The sequence below is a fragment of the Strongylocentrotus purpuratus genome, unplaced genomic scaffold (genome assembly GCF_000002235.5).
Source record: "Strongylocentrotus purpuratus isolate Spur 01 unplaced genomic scaffold, Spur_5.0 spur5_scaffold_13, whole genome shotgun sequence".
NCBI classification, from domain to species: Eukaryota; Metazoa; Echinodermata; class Echinoidea; order Camarodonta; family Strongylocentrotidae; genus Strongylocentrotus; species Strongylocentrotus purpuratus.
In genome coordinates, this window is record NW_022145598.1 from 5,217,908 (window position 1) to 5,239,134 (window position 21,227).

Genomic DNA, 21,227 nt, shown 5'->3' on the forward strand with positions numbered 1-21,227 from the left:
TTGCCAGATATCTGTATGTTTTTTTTTTAAATTTATGTTGTACAAGAGAACCATCTACCTCACTCTACTAATCTAGTGTTTGTATTTGAGATAACGACACTCCTCTTGTCATGAATTTTCATCTATCCAAATAAGTGGGAGAGTTGTCCTAGTTCTATCACAATCATCTGACCAATTTGCCAATTTTGTAGATTTGCATGTGCATTTCCATTTTGTGGAGGTGTTGTGGTCTAGTTGATTTGTCAACATGGTTCATGGTTCATCTCCCTTTGGCAAGACATTAATCTGTATTTGCCACAATCCACCTAGGTGAGGTAAATGGGTACTTGCCAAAGATTAAATCCTTGAACTACTAGAGCGCCATAATGGTAGCCATGCTAGAGCCGGGGTAACAATTGTGGAGAGTGCCAGGAGTGTCAAATCTGACAGAGCGCTATACAAGAACCCACTTATAGTAGTAGTAGTAATCTCAAGTCTGAAATATTTATAACTTTCTACTGAGTATATATAATTGCCCAATTTTGTTCAAACTTTCAACAACACATTTTCTTCTGATTTTTGTGTTTTTACCTAATTGAACCTTATGAGAAATCTGTAACATTTTCCTTCCAGTACAATGCCAGCATGAACTTACAATCTTAACATGAAGGCTCTCTTGACAAATACCTATTCATGTACATATTTTTTGTAAATAATTGTACAAAGCTTTAAAAACAATGCAAACACATTACAAAAATGATTACAAATGAACTAGATTTTGAATATTTACCCCCTTTTCGAACATATTGTTAGTATTTGGCAAAAATATTTTTGGAATGCATTTGTGGTGAAAAATAGAAATTTAGCACATTTCCTATTACAAAACATGCAAGAATAGAAATGAAGATGTTGAAAATTATTCAAAAAAATTAAAAACAAGACAAATTGTTTCTTTATTTGAATGATATTTTGTTGTTTAAATATATTACTAGCAAGAAAAGTGAATAAAATATGTAAAAATATCTAATGCATTGTGTGACTTGCCCTTATTTCTCTTGATTGTTACAGCAACAGATTTTGATGGAGGATTGTATAAATAGAGAATATGATGTTGTTAATATAAGATGTCAAAATATTGAAGAAACATCACTCTCGTTGAATGAAAGATATAGAATAATGAAAATCTTTATAGAGGTTGGGATCACCCGGATGGGGAAAAGATAGAGAGATGCAAGAAACGGAAATCATTATTTAAAATAATAATAGATAAGTCCTTTTGGAACACCATGTAAATTATATTTTTAAGAATGAACTGGTAATAGGAAAGCTGAGAAGGGGTTCTCAAAATATACACGAACATGTAGATCTACATGAATCTTTTTTTTTACCCAACAAAGCTCTATTTCCGACATACGCCCTCTAGCTCTTAAAATTGGAACAGCGCCAGACGGAAACCACTGACGCTGAATGACGTAGCAACAGGTTGTCAATCATGTCGAAGCCTCTAACAGGATAACTGGTAATTTAATATTTTGACTGAAAATTCTCTTTTCTCTAGTTTCTTTTTCTTTTAGCGGTATCAGAATGTTTACACCATTCCTTTTTTTTTCGAGATACCGATCGTCCGTCGACCGCGACCGTCTAGTTTGTCACGTACGCGCGAATGTTTGTAGGCCTACTGCTTCGCCTTCAGGCCCTCTCCTCCGATCAGCTCCCCGAACTTCAGGTAGCCTTCCCCATGATGTCTCGTCGGCGTAGACGTGTGATTGATGATGGGGCTTGCCTTGGCTTTAGCTAGGCTAGTACAGTGCAGTAGTAGTCGGGTTAAATAAAGTTACACACTTTGTTTTCAAGAGCTGTAAAGTCATTTAATTTAGTGGTCTATGCCTAGATCTAGGTGAATTTCTTCTACCTAGCCAGGGTTTATCTTTTTAGTTGTAGCCTAACTTTAGAACTTAGATTAGTCTATAGTAGACCTAGTCTAGACCTAGATCTAGATTATAGACTACTCTAATTATTCTGAACTTGACTGCAGTCTGAAGTAATCATTGAGAAAATTACAATGAGCAAATGTCAATGATATTACATGCTTCAAGTCGATATCGATAGGGACACTGATCTGATACCCAGGCATCATGATGATCATGATCAAAATTTGGTTGTCAAAATTAAAGGGTCCTTACTCCTTACTTAGACTATTTTAGTTAAAGCCTCAATAAAGGCATTGTTTAACAATGTTCCAGTTTTACAAATTTGAGATGCATGGCCCTACGTCAGTAGACCTACATGTTATCAGTGGCTTTGAAAAGGTGTAAAATTAAAGCCCTAAAAAATTAAATTGCGCTTCAAAATGATCATGAAGTTACTTAGACTCTAAAGTATAATATTTGAGTGACCGATTTTCCCAATACTTGTTTTTTCCAATTGACTGTAGATTCTAGTGTTATAAAAACCGTTGGGAAATTTTTTGTGTCTGACCTAAAGGTTTATAATTATGATTGCAGCATGAGCTAAATCCAGGATTTTATTTAGAATCTGATTCTGATGGCGTCGGATGCAAAGATACCCAACCCCTTTAGGTTGTAAGTTAACAGATAAATATTTCAGCCTGATTCCTATCTACGGACAATTTCACGAACAATAGAGAAAAAATGCAAATTCTTTTTGGCAAACCTAATGAGATGCACATTGCTCAGACTCTGACACCCAGCATTTTGGTTGTATTGCGGATATTTGCGGGGTGCGAGTAGCTCAAAAGACCCATGTAGCTTTAGAAACCGTCTTCTTATTCTTCTTCCTCCACTCTATTGGAGATCAGCAGCTTCTGGAGTACTGCAGTCGTGTACAGTAATTATAGCAGGCAGGAATGTCATGTCAGGTAGATTGTGTATTGGAGAGTGCAATAACACGAGCAGAGTGGATATTGTATAAAAATGACAGTGATGTATTTAGAAGAAGGTTCGGGCAGACAGTAAGAGCATTCAAAAAAGTAGTATTGTGTGCAAGTAAAAGAGAGAAATGTTATTACCTTTCAGTTATTTAGTGTCCTATGCTAATTTATGTTTCAAATTTTGTTACTTTTCTTCTTGTATGGTTTCTCTTACTTAAACAGCTCATTCTGATTCTGAATTGTGAGCAGTTTTCAAGAAATATTGAACAAAGGTCACCAGAATAACCTCTCCTTGACCTTTGACCTCTAACGTCAGGACTGCAACCATGGCAGAGCTTGCTGAAAGGCAGCTGGTGGTAGATGCCATGTTTGCTCAGTATGACAAGGATTGTAAGGGGGAACTGAACCCAGTGGAACTGCAACTCTTGCATGAGAGCCTACGCATGGGAGGAATCAGTATACCTCAGGTAAGCAGAATGACTAGAGTGCATGCATGCCCATGTCTGCTTATAGCCTTAAACGTGTAACTGCACGATTCTGATAAAACAAAACATGCAACCAACACAAAATGTCCATCTCTAATCCATTGATACACATGCATTATAAAATATAAATTTAGAAAAAAATGTCAAAATTTAGATTTTAGTACTTTTTATCCTAAGTCTTGAAAATGCTATCTTTCAAGTGAAAAAAATAATCATGAACTGCATGTACTATGTAAAGTGAATGAGTGCGCAGACCATAGGCGCCGGAAGTGGGGGGGCAGGGGGGGCAGTTGCCCCCCCAGTCAAAAAAGTGGGGGGGCAAAACGCATTTTTGCCCCCCCAAAACGCCCCCCCCCCCCTCCAAAAAAAAAAAAAAAAACAGTAAAGGAGTAAACATGGTTTGTATTTTTAATCCAAAAGAACGTAACAATAGTAAAAACCTGAATTAAATCACATATACAATTCCAATCAAAGAAAAAGGAAAGTTCACAGGAATTAAATTTCATAAACATTGCGCATGCCACCTATACGGTATTTTAAATGGAGGTCTCTATTATAGCGATACGCGCATATCGTGGACATATTGTGCGAGAATGGGAAAGCGTGTCCGTTTTTTTGTTATAGGGGTGAGAAGACATGAGCCCCTGAACGCTGGCGTACTGATAGGGGGGGGGGGTGGGGTTATGTATTTCTTATTCGAAACAAGTGATTTACAAATGTTGATGTTGTGACATGATTTTCCGGCATTTTTTCTCCATTTTTTTTGTAAGTCATACCTTTTTATGCGTTTGTTGGAAAATAAGAAATTCCCACATTACAGTCAGGCGAAATACGCTTATTTAGAAGCCTTTATGTCATGGTCTGCAAAGTGGCTGGGCTCGAGCCCCCCCCCCCCCCCACCCCTCCTTTTTTTTTAAAGTATGTTAAAGAGAAAAAGAAAGAAAGACGGAGAGAAAAATAAGTGACCTGCCAATGTCACAAATAAGGTATAAAAAATGCTCATCTGACCGTAATTAAATGCTTAAAACCCCAGAGCTTACGGGGGCTCCACCCCCGGACCCCACCAAGGGACCTAAGGCGGGCCCCTGGATGCTCATTTGACCGTAATTAAATACCTATAACCCGCGAGCTTCCAGGGGCTCTGCCCCCTGGACCCCACCAAGGGCCCTAAGGCGGGCTCCTGGATGCTCATCTGACCGTAATTAAATACCTAAAACCCCTGAGCTTCCGGAAGCTCTGCCCCCTGGACCCCACCAAGGGCCCTAAGGCGGGCTCCTGGATGCTCATCTGACCGTAATTAAATACCTAAAACCCTGAACTTCCGGGGCTTTGCCCCCTGGACCCCACCAAGGGCCCTAAGGCGGCCCCCTGGATGCTTATCTGACCTTAATTAAATACCTAAAACCCCTGAGCTTCCGGGGGCTCTGCCCCCTGGACCTCACCAAGGGCCCTAAGGCGGGCCCCTGGATGCTCATCTGACCGTTATTAAATACCTAAAACCCCTGAGCTTCCGGGGGCTCTGCCCCTGGACCCCACCAAGGGCCCTAAGGTGGGCCCCTGGATGCTCATCTGACCGTAATTAAATACCTAAAACCCCTGAGCTTCCGGGCGCTCTGCCCCCTGGACCACACCAAGGGCCCTAAGACGGCCCCTGGATGCTCATCTAACCGTAATTAAATACCTAAAAACCCTGAGCTTCCGGGGGCTCAGCCCCTTGACCCCCTGCCGAGGCTCATGCCCTGGACCCCACGCCAATTTACGCTCTACCTGATTGATAATACTCCACTTTGAAAAACGTTCCGCGGGACCTGCATATAACGTGTAAGACTGGTGGTGATGCAGATTTTTCGTCTGCCCCCCCTCCCTTCCGAATTTTTTTCTCATTACGTCACTGCCCCTGGAAAGTGAGCCCCCTGGAATGTTTGCCCCCCCAATCCCAAACTGCTTCCGGCGCGCCTGGCGCAGACATTGGAACCTTTGTTTTTGAAATGTCAAATTACACCGCCATCTCAGGGTGCTACAAGAATTTTTTTCACCACTTGCCCTGTCGGGCAAGTGGGTTTTCAATTTACTTGCCCAAACAATATTTCCACTTGCCCAAAACTTTAAAGCGAAAAAGGACTCGAGGTTAAAGCATTTATTATCTCGTAATAAATATCTATAAATATCATGCCAAAATTTGTAAATTCTTACTAAATAATAATATTGAAGATATTTTACGATAAATCTCGGATAAGTATGCGAAAACTAGACTAAACAACGTCGCTAAAACCATGAAAACAAAACAACAACGGCTTATATTCTGGGGGTCTCGATACTATTATCAAAATGACTCGCTCGGTCGGATCTTGAGACCGCAGTAATAAATTGAAAACGAGACAAAAACATTCATCTGATTTATATGAGCAGCGAGTTTTAAATAATATGTTCACAATCATTAACAGTCATTATGAATAAATATCAAACATTTGACTTTTTGTACTTACTAGAAAATCCCTGTTGTTTATTCCATTCCGATTCGCACGTGTTCATTTCCCTAGAATAATGACGTCATATTTGGCGTGATTCAACCAATCGGCAATCAGAGAATAGCAAAGGCCTGTCGGTGCGGCCTGCAGAGCTAGAGAGAGAGAGCGCGAATAAGCTCGCAGCTGGTACGATCGCGCTAGCTGTCTCTAGCTAGCTCACGGCCGGCCGTGCGTGGAGGCGGAGCGGCATTCATGGCTTGAAGTGTCACTGTTGCATGCGCGCTGAGCTAGCTGAGCTGGCTAGCTGTCTGTGAAGTTTTTTCGAAATCGGAACGATCGCTTTTTTGCTTCTGGATTTTGACGACGGGTAAGAAGTTGACGGGTGAATGGTAGAGTTCTTGGACACTAGGAAATTACTGTAAAAGTATCACTTGCCCGAATCGGGCAAGTGATAATTTGATTTACTTGCCCGACGGCTCAATTTGGTTGCCCCGGGACGTCGGGCAAGCGGGTTTGTCGCGCCCTGCATCTTTTCTTTGTGAAAATGAAATTATTCTTACTCGAATTTTGACAACTGAATTTGGCAAATTTACTCTCTAGAAAATAGGGTATAAGATGAGATTAAGCGGAAAATCATGACAATAGAAAATTCTTGTCAGTTTCAAGTGAAATTTTAGTTGCGCAGACTCAGGGCACCCCTTCAAACAACCTCAGTACATCGATCAGCAGGGCTGCTTTATATCCCATTTTACTTGATTATTTTTAGTGGATTGACTCTCTGTCAAGCAGAATTGAAAAGTATTTGGAATTCTTGATTATTCTAAAGTAGGTTTAGAATTTTGTTTTTAATTGTAATTATGTATAAGACAGTTCCTATTTGTATTGTATGCTTTGTACCTTGTTTATTGTTTTATTTTTTTAATGGTTGAATAAAGTGAACGTCGATTTGATTTAAAAAATGATATACTGTATAAGGCAATAATATCCAATTGACACGTCACAGATATTAGGACGAGCTGTTTTTGCTATAATTACAGGCACGTGCATTGCCTCCTTATTTTCAGGTGTTTCTATGTAAATTCCCATTTGCAAACTTGTGAACAGATGTGTGCATTATCTGACCATTCACATAGACCACTCCAGATTTATAGCGACTCGCTGAACATAGTGTATATTTTATTGTTGTTTTTGTTTTGTTCTTTATCAAGACAGGAAATATAAAGGTAGTCATTATTTCAATTTCTCTAATGTACATGTAGGTGGCGGCATCCATGATGTACTGCTGTGCCTTTGAGGATTCCTGTGATCCTAGTGAACTGTTCAGTGTCCTGCAGGAGATGGACAGAAGGTACTTCCTTCTCCAGGACTTCTGCTGGGAGTTCAATCTCCTGGACAGGGAGCAGAAGGGCTTCATCACAGAGGACCAAGCAAGGTGAGGAATACGCCATTTTAATGTATAATGCCACTCTAGACCCAGGAGTATGGTTGGGATGTAGGGTTTCATCACAGAGGACCAAGCAACGTGAGGAATAGAGCATTTTAATGTATAATGCCACTCTAGACCCAGGAGTATGGTTGGGATGTAGGGTTTCATCACAGAGGACCAAGCAAGGTGAGGAATACGCCATTTTAATGTATAATGCCACTCTAGACCCAGGAGTATGGTTGGGATGTAGGGTTTCATTACAGAGGACCAAGCAAGGTGAGGAATAGAGCATTTTAATGTATAATGCCACTCTAGACCCAGGAGTATGGTTGGGATGTAGGGTTTCATCACAGAGGACCAAGCAAGGTGAGGAATACGCCATTTTAATGTATAATGCCACTCTAGACCCAGGAGTATGGTTGGGATGTAGGATTTCATTACAGAGGACCAAGCAAGGTGAGGAATAGGCCATTTTAATGTATAATGCCACTCTAGACCCAGGAGTATGGTTGGGATGTAGGGTTTCATTACAGAGGACCAAGCAAGGTGAGGAATAGGCCATTTTAATGTATAATGCCACTCTAGACCCAGGAGTATGGTTGGGATGTAGGGTTTCATCACAGAGGACCAAGCAAGGTGAGGAATAGAGCATTTTAATGTATAATGCCACTCTAGACCCAGGAGTATGGTTGGGATGTAGGGTTTCATTACAGAGGACCAAGCAAGGTGAGGAATAGAGCATTTTAATGTATAATGCCACTCTAGACCCAGGAGTATGGTTGGGATGTAGGGCTTCATCACAGAGGACCAAGCAACGTGAGGAGTAGGGCATTTAAATGTATAATGCCACTCATTATACATTCTAGCCCCAACTGGTTGGGGCTAGAGTATTTTGATTTGGATTACCACTCATGATCCAGGATTGTGGAATGGAAACAAAACTAGAGTGCGAAACAAGTTTCAGGGAGAAGAACAGATGACTTAACAAGATAAAGAACAGAGCATTTGATCTAAAACGCCACTTCAGACCCAGGGGGTGTTGGGGAAACTGCAGGAACACAAGTAACAACTTACTGTAAGCAGTGTTGACTGTATTCCTATTTCTACCTAGGTTCATGTTTGAAGCTGTGCATGGAAACCTCTTCTCTCGTCGTCGTTGGGAGAAGTTCGTGCGTAACAGGCCAGTCAGAGGAAGCGGTATCAGCTTTGCAGAGATTGAGGTGGAACTGTGTAATATTCCTAACAGACAAGAAATAGCCTTGGAAGAATATGAAGAGCTAAGGGAAAAAGAAGGTAAAGGGTGATCCCATGCTATTTGTCGTATCCAAAAGTGAAGTTATCTTATATCAAAAAAGTTTGAGAATTCAAGTACGATCCATTATATCTCTCTTGTCACAACATAATATTTGCTATGTTAGGATCATTTGAAAGTGTGTTTTTTCCTTATTAAAATGATACCCCACTTGTCACAATTTTTCAGTCATGGAATGTGCAGTCGATCAAAATAAGGGGCAAGGTCAAAAGTTGCAAAATGCACTGCACCTGTTTGATAGCGCAATTCAAATTGCCCTTTTGCACAGGCCTTTTCAACAGTTATTGCCTTAGGTATGATGCTTCAGAAAGATGATGACCAAACAGTAGCAAATATTGCCTGACATGTCACCATAGTGCATGAATTTCCCTTTTTTGTTGTTGGTTGGATTGTCTATACAGCGGTAATCAGATCAAGCCCCCAGTTACATTGAAAAACTGTTAAAGTCTCGCTAAAAGAAAACTGACAACCTGCACAGCTTCCGAGATACTCTGTTGTAACAGACCCCATCACATGAAACTAAAATAAATTAGAGATCTAGCATTTGCCTGCACAGGCCCAAAACCCTGTAATGACTTACCTTTGAAAAACCAAAATGCACATCTTTTCATTTAACTTTAAGTTGTAGATTTAAGCACTCCAGTAGCTCTAGCAGTGCAGCTGAATGTATTTGCATAATAATAATAGCCACATTTGTGTAGTGCTCAATACTACGTTTCTAAGCGAATTATATTGAAAATTTTATTATCATGGTCATTGGATTCAATTGCTTATCCATGTGTGATATAGCTCATTCTCTGCTCCTTGGGGAGTATTACACTTGTGCCAGTCCAACCACATAAACGTTACCCAATGAACACCTGGGTGGAGGGTGGCAAATGTAGATTAATTTATTGCCAAAGGACATGATAGTGCAGCGCTGGAACTTGAACCACGATCTTTTTCATCCACAATCCAGTGACATATCTGCTAGACCACAACACCTCTACAAGCATAGTGTCTGCACTTTGTAAATGTATATTATTGTTGTTGCTGTTGTTGTAGATATTGTTTAATTTGATGATGATGATTATCAATATTATTATAGTTATTATTATTATCATTGATTGCAGAAAGAAGCAAGAAACATGAAGGGAAAAGGCAGCAGGAGGAGGAGGCCAGAGAAGCGAAGAGAAAACTAGAAGATGAAGAGAGGAGGAGGAAAGCAGAGGAGCAGAGGAACAAGGATAATGAGGAGAGAAGAAGAAGAAAGGGAGAAGAGGAGAGGTTGGAAGACCAAAGAGCCCAAGAACACAGGGAGAGGGAAGATGAAGGTGAGAATAGGAGCTCAAGGTTTAACTCTTGAGAAGTATACATTACATTTGATACAGTGATTACAGTACACAATATAAAGAATACCTATGTACAATTAAAAAGTAAAAGAATCTTGGAAAAGACAAAAGGAACAAAGTAACAAAAGTACAATGTAACAATGCACACAATACGCCAACATCGTCTTTATACTTCATACTTTCGTTGCTATAGAAAAAGGTAGTATGTATATAGGCGATAGGGGAGTAAAAGAAATAATTGTTCACATTTTTGAATTACCAAGTTGATCCCAAGTTATTTAACTCTCTATATGATATGGATTTAAACCCACAACATCCACATTGTTATGGAGTTTAAAGGTATTGTAAATTAGCTTTGTATATGTGACAAATGTCAACTATAGCTGCAGTTCATTATGTTTTAAATTAGTCCACCAAAGCAGCCAAACCGTTAATCCCCCTTCTGTGATTTTTAATCAGAGAGAGGAATAAGAGAAGCAGCTGAACGAGAAGAGGATCGAGATAAGAAGGAGATGAAAGACAAAGAGAAGGAGCGGAATAGAGAGCTTGAGATCATTGAGGTTCAGCAAGCCTTGGAGGCGCAGAGGGAGCTGGAGGCTAAGGCTATAGCCCTCCAGGAGGAGGAGAGAGCAGAGATGGAGAAGAATAAGAATGTGGAGGACGAAGCTAAGGTATGCATGCATGCTACTATCCTTCACAAAACAATATCATTCTGAGTGATATTTCTACCGTAATTTGACAAAATGCAGCAACATATTTTCTTCTTGAAAATTTTCCAACCTGTGAAGTGCTTTTAGCATTCTTAAACATGGGCACTACATAGGGCATACCTGCCACCTGTTCCGATTTTTCAAAATTCTGAATGACCAAATAATTTTTTTTTTTTAAACCATGTGCCCCGATTTGAGAGTTAGCGTAATGCATGCGTTGAATAGCTGCACAATCGAGCTGTAAATTTGTATTTGCATTGCCAGTTCACTGCCGCTGCATACATGGCCATGGTAAGGCTGTGCAATCGCCTGTTTAATACACATATACATGTATACCTGCACCCCTACAGGGGCGCTGCCCCTTGACCCTGAGAATCCCTGCTAAGGGTACAGATTTCTTATTTTTAAATGTTGGCCGGTATGTATAGGGTTCCTGAGTAAATGCTTAATATACTCTTACTGTCCAAACTTTTTAGGTGTGTTGTCATAAAACTTTCAAATAACCCTTTTGACAGTTTAGTTTGAACTTTTACCAAAAAAGAAAATGGTATGAAACAACTGCATACAAAACCTCAGATGCCTGGTGATTTTGTTAAAGGATTGTTTAATTAGGGAAGAAATATTTAATATTTTAAAATATAAATTAAATGTTCCAATTAAGTAATTAGCCTCATGTGCTTTGAAAAAAAGCACTGAAGTTTACGCATATTATGTTGTTTGTGGTGAAATTGCCTCCATCCCTTTAATCCTCAATTAAAAACACTTGAATTTGACAAGGGAAGGGATAAGGAATGTTAAAGACGAGTTCAGATATGACACGGTAAACCAACGTAAAAAGATGTTTTTTTAACATGGACATGAATGGAACTGCGCATACAAAGGTCCTGGGTGTAATCACTGAGCTCTGGGTAATAAGATGGAGGAGTGTAAAGTGTATTACAATTCATATCAAAGAACCGCTGCAGTTTTGCGGCATCATACCTGAACAAGGCTTAACATGGTATACACTGTCAAATATTATGGATTCTTTTGACTTGTTAGGAAGCAGCAGAGAGGGCTAATGCAGCGGAGGAGGAGGCTAAGAAAGCTGCATTGGCCGTCAAGGAAGCCACAGACTCAGCAAGCAAGAAGGCAGCAGAGGATGCAGAGAAAGCTGCTAAAGAGAAAGCAAAACGTAAGATCTCTATATTTAACAAGACAGTTTTACCACTTCTACAGGAAGAAAAAAAAGAAAACAATCGTAAATGCTCTACCGACAAGGATAGTAGATACATGCTTTGGACGCCGTACAAATGACTTTGGTCCTTCTAAACCACCTCCATAGAATACAACTAAGCCAAATTTCAATTAATTTGGATGAAGGGTATACAGAATCCTGCCTAGAAGCATATACCTTCTAATGAGTACATTGTTTTTCTCTTACATGATATCAGGTGAACGTCACAACAAGATCCGCAAGGAACTCAAGGTGGCCATCAAAGAAAAGGACAAGGCCAAGTTACAGAAGTCGGTCAAGGATTTCAAGGATGCTAAGCTCGCTGACACAGAGGGTGATCTTGCGAAGGCAGAGTCCATCCTCAAACGCTTCAAGGCCAGAGATGGTAAGGAAGCGGTGCTTTCTCATTGTTTCTATCCCAATACTGTGCTTTTATACTCGCTTTGATTTATATTTCCCACTAGTTAAGGTTTAAATTCTCCTCTATTCTCCACTGTTGTGAAATGTATATTGTCTTATGGGGGATTCCCCCCCCCCCCATCCTTCCCAATGAACATGCCCTGGACCACTATCCACAGACATCTCCCCCCCCCCCCCCAAGAACAAGGTCCCCCCTTGCTGGAACAACTATTAACTATTCCCTAGGACAACTCCCCTGTGGACAACTATCCCAAATAACCGTCAAGACAGCTACACAAGGGTCATCAAATGAGGGAGAATCTTTCTGGAGGTCAAGGGGGGAGGGGTCAATGTCCAGGAGGGTACTTATCCTAAAGGAGTGCCAGTGCAAATTTTTGAGTGTATTTGTTATATATTATTTGCTTTGTCACATTATCTTGTTCTTGTTACGTGTTCTCGTATGCATTTTGTTTTATCTGTAAAAAGAATCGTACAATTCTGCTTAACGACTGCAAGACAGATTATTTACAAATATACCATTAAACATGAATTATTTGAATCAAAGAAATTGAAGGTTTCTTGTTTTTGTTTTTCGTATCAGATTTGGTGAAAGCCATGGACAAGCGCAGCCTGGAGGATCTTGAGAAGGCCATCAACTTTGTCAAGAAGAACGGCTACGAGGCCCACATGCCCCAGGAGATGATCAAAGCTAACAAAATGCTGCTGTCCCTCAAGCGTCTTAAGCGCCTCCGGGACGAGATCCTCAATCTGAAGCAAAGTACCGTGGCTGAGATTCGCAGTTACTCCAAACCTCCGGACCAAGTCCATAAGGTCATGACCGGCACATATCTGTTGCTAGGCAACAAGGAGAAGGAACTGCTGGTGAGTTTCATCTGTTTATTTGCCACTCTTCACCCAGGTGAAGTAGATGGGTACCCAGTAGGAAGAAACTCTTTGAATGCTTTAGTGCCTTATGATTGCGGCTCAGCAACAGCCTTGGTTATAATATGATACTCTGTATTACAAGCAGTAGAGTATATTCATATAGTAGCTGCGCTATATAAATTGACATATTATTTGATAATTTACCAGTTGATGGAATACAAATTTGAACCTGTTTCTACCTCAAGCTCAAACGTAATTGGCTTAGTAAATGCTCAAAGTCAGGGTCAATGTTAGGATCAGGGTTAGGGTTACAGTTAGGGTAAGGTTTCGGATTGGGATCAGAGTTAGGGTCAGGCCCTAGTGTCAGGATTAGGGTAATTACTGGGGTTAAATTAGGGGAGGCCCTAGTTTGAGGGTTAGGGTCAGGTTTATGGCTAGAGTTTGGGTAGACCCTAGTGTCAAAGTTAGTGTCAGGGTTAGGGACAAGGGCAGCTGTAGGGATAGGGTGAAGGTTGTTTATGTGATGGGGTATTGTGCAGCTGTCCCAAAATGCATTGTCTCATGACCTTTGAATAGAATTCAGTGGAAACTTGTTATACAGAGCCGTAATACGGTGAGATACCTGATAAAAAAGGTAATTTTAATGGTCCCAATGTCCTTGTTATAACGAGTTCCAGCTGTAATATTTACAGGTACCTGTACCAAATCTTGACTGATCCTTTTTTCTATTACTCTAATCTGCCTTTGAAGGTCTGGAAGGGGATGCAAGCCCTCATCGGTAAGACGGGTAAAGATGGCTTGAAGCGTCGGGTCATGGAGTGCGACCCCAACAAGATTGCTCTCAAACCTGCTGAGCGTACTATTGCCCTACTGTCAGTGTTTGACCTGGAGCAGGTCAGGGACGTCAGTGCAGGTGCTGCTGTGTTCTTTGCCTGGGTGAGTTAGTGTACATATTAGCTGCATTTACACTGCAAGAAAAAAAATCATAGATTTTTCTCACATTCTGATGTGTCCTCTGTAAGTTGCTACACTGTATATGCTGTGCAACAACCGGCAAACAAGACAAGAACCCAAAATCGAAAAATTAACCTCAGGAGTATGTCTTTTTTTAATGACTGCAGATTTTTGCAGTGTAAATCAAAATTTTGCCACATGACTCTCCTCACTTCTGTGCAATCACATGTAGAGTAGTAACAAGTCCTGTGTGTGCACTAGCTACTCACTAAAAAAATTGGTATGAACAAACACAGCTTTTTTTAATGGGTATTTCTAATAGTGTAAATGGCAGTCCAAAATTTTTTGATTTTCAAAATGGGCCTATTGGCTGCTTTGAAAAGTATGGTTAAAACCATTGTCCAAGGTGATTTGGGAGCTGTTATGCACTCCTATAGACCAAGTTGAAGGGTACTATAGTGCAGTCTCAAGATCACCAAAATGTGCTATAGTTTTAACTGTTATCAGAAAAATGTAAATGAGCAAAGGAGCTTCAAAAAACAATGTGGAGATGGGAGAAAAAACGGATAGGACACATCTTACAGGGAATAATATGCTTAGGACATCTTGAAAGGGAAGATAAATGTTTAACAGGGAAGAGGAAGACTAAGAACTGGGATGATGTCAATTCTGGAAGGTGACAGATCATATGACATAATGAAGAAGGCTAAAGATAGAGAGGGATGAAGAAGGAACTAAAGAAGGCTCAGGTGTGTGGACCTGCCTTTTGAAGAACACCTGTGAGAGAGTTCATTTTAGAATAATCACTTTTAAAGTGATTGAGATGCTTAATAAATACTTTTTTCCCCTTTTGAAAAGGAATATTTCCACCAGTCAGGCCTGATAATTACCCAATTTAACCTGTTTCCTGATTTGTTATGCCTCCGTTACGAAGTAGCCGGAGGCATTATGTTTTCGGGTTGTCCGTCCGTCCGTACGTACGTCTGTACGTACGTACGTCCCGTTCTTGTGATCGCGTTATCTGAAGAACCGATCGATGGATTCCTGCCAAACTTTGGTCATGTATGTATCTTGCAGAGCCGATGAACTGATTAGATTTTGGGGTCACGAGGTCAAAGGTCACAGGGCTCATTAGGTATGCAAAAACAGCTCGTGATCGCGTTATCTGTAGAACCGATTGATGGATTCCTGCCAAACTTTGGTCATGTATGTATCTTGCAGAGCCAATGAACTGATTAGATTTTGGGGTCATGAGGTTAAAGGTCAAAGGTCACAGGGCTCATTATGTATGCATAAACAGCTTGTGATCGCGTTATCTCAAGAACCGATTGATGGATTGCTGCCAAACTTAGGTCATGTATGTTACTTGCAGAGCCGATGAACTGATTATTTTAGTGGTCATGAGGTCAAAGGTCAAAGGCCACAGCACACATTATGTATGCAATAACAGCTTGTGATCGCGTTATCTCAAGAACCGATTGATGGATTCCTGCCAAAATTAGGTCATGTATGTTACTTGCAGAGCCAATGAACTGAGTAGATTCTTGGTTCATAAGGTCAAAGATCATGGGCTCATTATGTATGCAAAAATAGCTTGTGAACGCATTCTCATTAGAACTGATAGATGGATTACTATTTAACTCAGGACATCTTGCAAAGCCAATGAACTGAGTAGATTTTAGGGTCATGAGGTCAAAGATCAAAGGGTCGTATATGTATATGAGAAATTGCTTGTAATCACGATATTCTGAGAACCTGTCAATGGATTACAATTGAACTTGAATCCGAAAAATTTCTTCTGTTTTGGTTTGTAAAATTGCTCTATGACGGAGGCATCATTTTCGACTGCGCGCAGTCGAATTCCATCTAGTTTTTCCTGATTTTTTATTTTTTTATTTTTTTATTTCCGATTTTATCCTGATTTTCCCCGTATTTTCTCTATTTTCCCCCAATTTTCTTACTCAAAGGGGGGGGGGGGATGTTGTCAGATGCCATTTTTGTCCCCCCTGAATCCTCTTCTTCTTTTTTTATACTCAAGGGGGGGGGGCATGGTTGAGAGGGAAAGAACAAAACTTTTTTTTTTAAATGCTCACCATCACCCCTTACAAGTGTATCACAGACAACCATTGGTGCATAATGAATAATGATAACATAACTTTTATGACCATTATCTAGCATTCACCTCAGTGGAGTTTACATTATTTGGTATAAATACAAATGACCTCGTGCATGCTCAGAAAGCGCTTTTAACTTGCTTTTACCAGACCAGGAGATACCAGTAACTTTATGATGTCAAGTTCTTGAAATGCAATTCCATTTTGAACACTCAAGATTATAGCTTCAATATCGACTCATCATGACAAGTATTAAAGTTTGTCAATCACTTGAAAATAATATATGTGTGTACTGGTAGCTAGAACGTATAAAATCGACCATAACAAATGTATGTGGCATAAAACCTCTATTCCGCTCGTATGTGTAGGTTGATTAGTCTTCTCAACAAGGCAATTCTCCATCAAATGGTACCTATTGTTTTGTGCAAAATAGCATGTATGACTAAATAGCATGTATGACTAACGTGCATCTGTGCAGAGAGGCGAAGAAAGCAATCAAAGTGTTGAAGAGTAATATCTCTTTGTGGATTTAACATTCCAAGCACATATTTTGAAGACAGTTTAGTGACATGGAACCCCTAACGACGAGAGCAAAACATGTTTCAATGATTGGTACATTTAACCCAAAGCAGTTCAGAGTTTTCAAAAAATCTAAAAGAATTAGATTTTCCTCCTCAAATTGGCAACAATTATTTGTACGTCTTATTTTAACACATTTACAGTTTTAAAAAATAAAGATACACATGATCAAATGAACCAGTACAAATGAAACTTGCACTTCGTTTTGCCAATTTACAGACTTCATTAATTAGCCAACTAACAGCATCATGTACTGCGACAGATATGGACTCAAATTTTCCATGGATTTTTGCACTTTTTGCTCATGTACACTTTGTAATTCAGAGCATTCTGGATTGATCTTTTAATCAGTTATAGTTTACTTGAGGCGCACACAAGTAGTTAATTCCATTCAACTCAATTGTATTGTATTGTATTAGTAATATTTTATTTTATTTTGTTGTTTTTAAGGTATTGAACATGTGAATAATTATACTAAGTTAGACAGTACCACCTGTGCGCTTAGAAACATCTTTATAAAACGCCCTATGAATGTAATTATTATTATTATTATTATTGAAAGATAAAGAGCAACTGTCACTAAAAGGTGACTTTAAACTTCTTTGAGTTGATATATCTTTTACCTTGTACGTTAATACTTTTGTATGACACAGTCTACAGCCACGGCAGAGGATGTCATTGAGAGAGAGAGGCAGAAGGCAGAAGGTATCACGCCAACTCAACTTCAGAAGGGACACAAGACTATCAAAACAGAGATGAAATCTGGAAATATCACCATCACCATTTAGAAGGAACAAGAAGGACATTACAGCGTTACATAGTGGTATATACATATATATTGGAGAGGAATATAAAATAGATGTTTTTATTGATTGGGGGATAGAAGAGAGGAAGAGAGAGAGAGAGAGAGAGAGATGGCAGTAACTATTATGAGGGAAAGAAACAGAGAAAGGAAGATGTATGGATAATAATAATGATATTGGGTTCTTATCTGTCAGACTTGACACTCGTGGTGCTCCCAATTATTACCCTGGCTTTAGCATGGCTGCCTTACAAAGCTCTATTATTTCCAGGAATTAATTCCTGCCAGGTACCGATTTACATCACCTGGGTTGAATGTGGCAAATGTAGATCAATGTCTTGCCGAAGGACATTAGTGCTGGGGCGGGAGTCGAAACACGGACATTGTGATCTACAGTCCGGTGACTTATCCACTCGACCAAGACACCTCTAGAGAGATTGAAGCAGAAAATATAAGGAAATACAATAAAAACTATTTAAAAAAAGGAGAGATAAAGAGTTAGAAATAGTGGAAAAGGACATGAGAAGGAAATCATAGGATATAAAGAAATGAGAGAGAGAGAGTGAAGGGGAAGGGGAAAGACAGATATTCATATATATATATACTTCTATGAATAGATGATTTAGGGGATATTGTCTTCAAAATGGTTATCAATTACTTGCACAAAATAATGTAATAAATTCTGTACATTATGAAAAGTGATGTCATTCATATTAATCTATATATACAGTACCTATAATATTTTGAGAATGAGATGACATATTATTTATCTTTTATACTGAATTTGTTTACCACCGAATCATTTTATACTAAATCAACTCCACCATTTTATTTTTCTTCCTATTGATAATTATTATGAATCATTTGGACAGCTTTGTGTACATTGTATCTTGTGTTGATTACAAATTATGTTTATGATATGTGTACTATGTAGTGATTGTGATGATGATGTTTTGTAAACCAACCACTGTATGTCAGAATTTGATTATCATATTCCTTTGGTGTAATTTATTTTTGTATACTGTAGATGGACATATCATTTTTATGTATTGCATGTAGGGCCATGTCTTTCAACATACCGTACTGTATATTGAGTTTGATGTGTTGTGTGATTATGTTCATAGTCTTTATTATTTAAGTCATTCAACAATTATGCATTCTATGTAATATATTTATTAGAATGAATTCATAAGTTATATATCCTATGGAGCTACAAAGTCATTAATTCTGTGTTAAAGTATATGAGTTACCACCCTTGTGGCTCCAGACGTAATATCCTGTTAACAAACGTACTGTACGGTATAATCTGTAAATCACGGAGTTATCTTTAAATTGGCAATGGTTGTTTTGACACAAAGATTAAAATGTGATCCTTTTGCTCAAATATGCCAGTAATTGTCAAACCAAGTTGAAGTGTTACTATCACCGGCCAGGCACCACAAAACCACATATTTTCAATATGAGCCCAATAAAGCTGTACTTGGCAAGGATGGTCAAATTTTACTTTTTGATGTTTCCTGAAAGAGTACCAGTATACATATTTTCAGCAGTGTTTTGTAGACCTATGTTTGTATGATCTTTAGTTTGATGCAGTAGTTTCTTTACGATCCTGGCTACTGGTCTCATTTTGATCTCCAATATCTTTAAAACAGAGTAAGCTGGATACTCAGACAAATTAAAGATGAAGAACTTGGCGATCACTACATAACACTGAGCCAACGGGTATTACGCTCCCGTACGAACGTACGCATAAAGGGACACTAGTACGCACGGGAGAGTACTCCCTGTTGGCTCAGTGTGCTGCCCTCTATATACCCACTCTGGATCCAAGCAGACAACTTTTAACCTTTGGATTAAGTCATCGATCAGTGGAGACACATGTTTGTTTTCTTTTTCTGTTTGTATGTGTGTGTTAAATGTAGATAATTTATTTAGTGTAAATCACTTGTTAGTTTTATATTGTAACATAACAGAATTGAAATATAAAAATGCATCTTGATGTACATGTACAATATACCTTGGCCTTTGAAATGCCAATGTTTAATTGGATGATTATTATTTATCATTTTTGCAGATCATGCTTTTTCTTAAATTAAAAAGAAAAATGATACTGTTGCCTTCATGTGTTCATTGTACATTCATGTGTACACATGGAAGTGCAAAACTTGATTTCAGTATAAATGCTAATTGACTTTTTGAATGATAAATCGAGATTGATTTCTTGGCCCATAGCCCTTTACCATTTGTTCAAATGGGACACCACAAGAGAAAAAATATGATCCAATTTCACTGGTTAACAAACTTCACAAGGTTAATTATGTCAATCAATGTGATTTAGATGTAGATGTTGGTCTCATGCACCCTAAGTTGATCACAATTTCAAACTTTGTGTATTTTTCAATTCTGAGCAAACTTTAAATAAAGTTCTAGGATGAACATGAAATATGTAAATGCACATTTTTCTTGAGAGAGCGACAAAATGCCACTATAGACAGGTAGCCTTATAGAGAGGTAGCCACTGTTATAGACAGGTTTGACTTTAGGTGCTAAAGTTCATGTAATGTATGTAGAGCGCCAACATTTGGAATTCTCAGTGTATAAGCCAATATTTTGCATAAAGCTGTATTCATGGATCAAGGGTTCAATGACCACTTTGCACGTTGTTAAATTTGACTAAAGCCACAACCACTACCAATTACTTTTCAATAATTATCATTCTATTTCCTTGAATCATGAACTCATTACTGAGTGTTACAATCACTCTAATATAAGAATTATTTTGTGAGAAAGAAATGAAAATAATCTATGAAAGTGCCCCATTACGATGGTCTCAAACTGCGCCACATGACCAGGTGAGGGCTAGTGCTATAGTGTATAGACACCGACATGGTCAACTTGAGTGACTTTGAGATGTGATATTACTTGATGGAATTATTTATTCATATATAATATTATATTCGTGATCAATGAGCGATTTACAAAATTTATGAAAATAACTGCTTATACAGAATTGAAGTTTTTGTACGATTCTGTCCACTTATTCATAATATTGAGATCATTAGAATTGGAACAACTGGTGCAACTTATTAGTTTTTTTAATGTATTTACTTGTACTAGAGATAAATTCCTTTTCACCATTCCCACCTCTTATCTGTCCATGTATATGCATGATGATAATATCTAATTATTACGCCTATTTTAAATTTGTAAAAGTTGTATATTTTCAAGAACATATTATAATGTCTGTAATTTCTTTCATTGATTTAGATATGCCTTTATACAGTAGGTAGCAATAAATATATCTCTATTTCATGAAACTTGTTGATTCTACTGTGCTTATTTTGTATACTTGACCTTTGCCACATTTTGTAAGATTTTCCTCTGCCTTTTGTACTTACTGTCTCGCATCGAACATTGAGGGCTCTACATACACTGTGCGTTATTGACTGATTTAAAAGAATTTGCCTGTACCTACTTGGTTTTGTGCAGTTGTGTCTGACTGATATTGTATTTTGCCCTCATTTCTATGTACATGTATGTATGTATGTGTATGTCCCTAAATCTCTGTCTCTCTCTCTCTCTCATTCATGTTACCAGGTATCTCTATTATCTCTCTTCTCAATTCCCCCTCTCTCTTCTCTTCTCCTCTCCCTCTCTCTTTCAGCTCTCTTCTCCTC

The 21,227-nt window shown here is 38.8% G+C and overlaps 1 protein-coding gene across 2 annotated transcripts; it reads left to right on the forward strand.

Annotated features, from left to right (window-relative positions):
• The first annotated feature begins 1,382 nt into the window (after positions 1–1,382).
• LOC100893093 (vicilin-like seed storage protein At2g18540) lies at positions 1,383–20,867 on the forward strand. Of its 2 annotated transcripts, XM_030982757.1 has the most exons (11): positions 1,383–1,498; positions 3,092–3,336; positions 7,082–7,254; positions 8,360–8,541; positions 9,673–9,873; positions 10,351–10,562; positions 11,643–11,775; positions 12,035–12,202; positions 12,818–13,098; positions 13,852–14,037; positions 17,402–20,867. In XM_030982757.1, exons 2-11 carry the CDS (start codon positions 3,196–3,198, stop codon positions 17,534–17,536), a joined length of 1,812 nt encoding a protein of 603 aa, XP_030838617.1. In that variant the 5' UTR covers positions 1,383–1,498; positions 3,092–3,195; the 3' UTR covers positions 17,537–20,867. The 2 variants fall into 2 exon arrangements, with proteins under 2 accessions (XP_030838617.1, XP_030838618.1); XM_030982758.1 differs by lacking the exons at positions 1,383–1,498; positions 3,092–3,336; positions 7,082–7,254 and adding an exon at positions 7,728–7,884.
• The last annotated feature ends 360 nt before the right edge of the window (positions 20,868–21,227 follow it).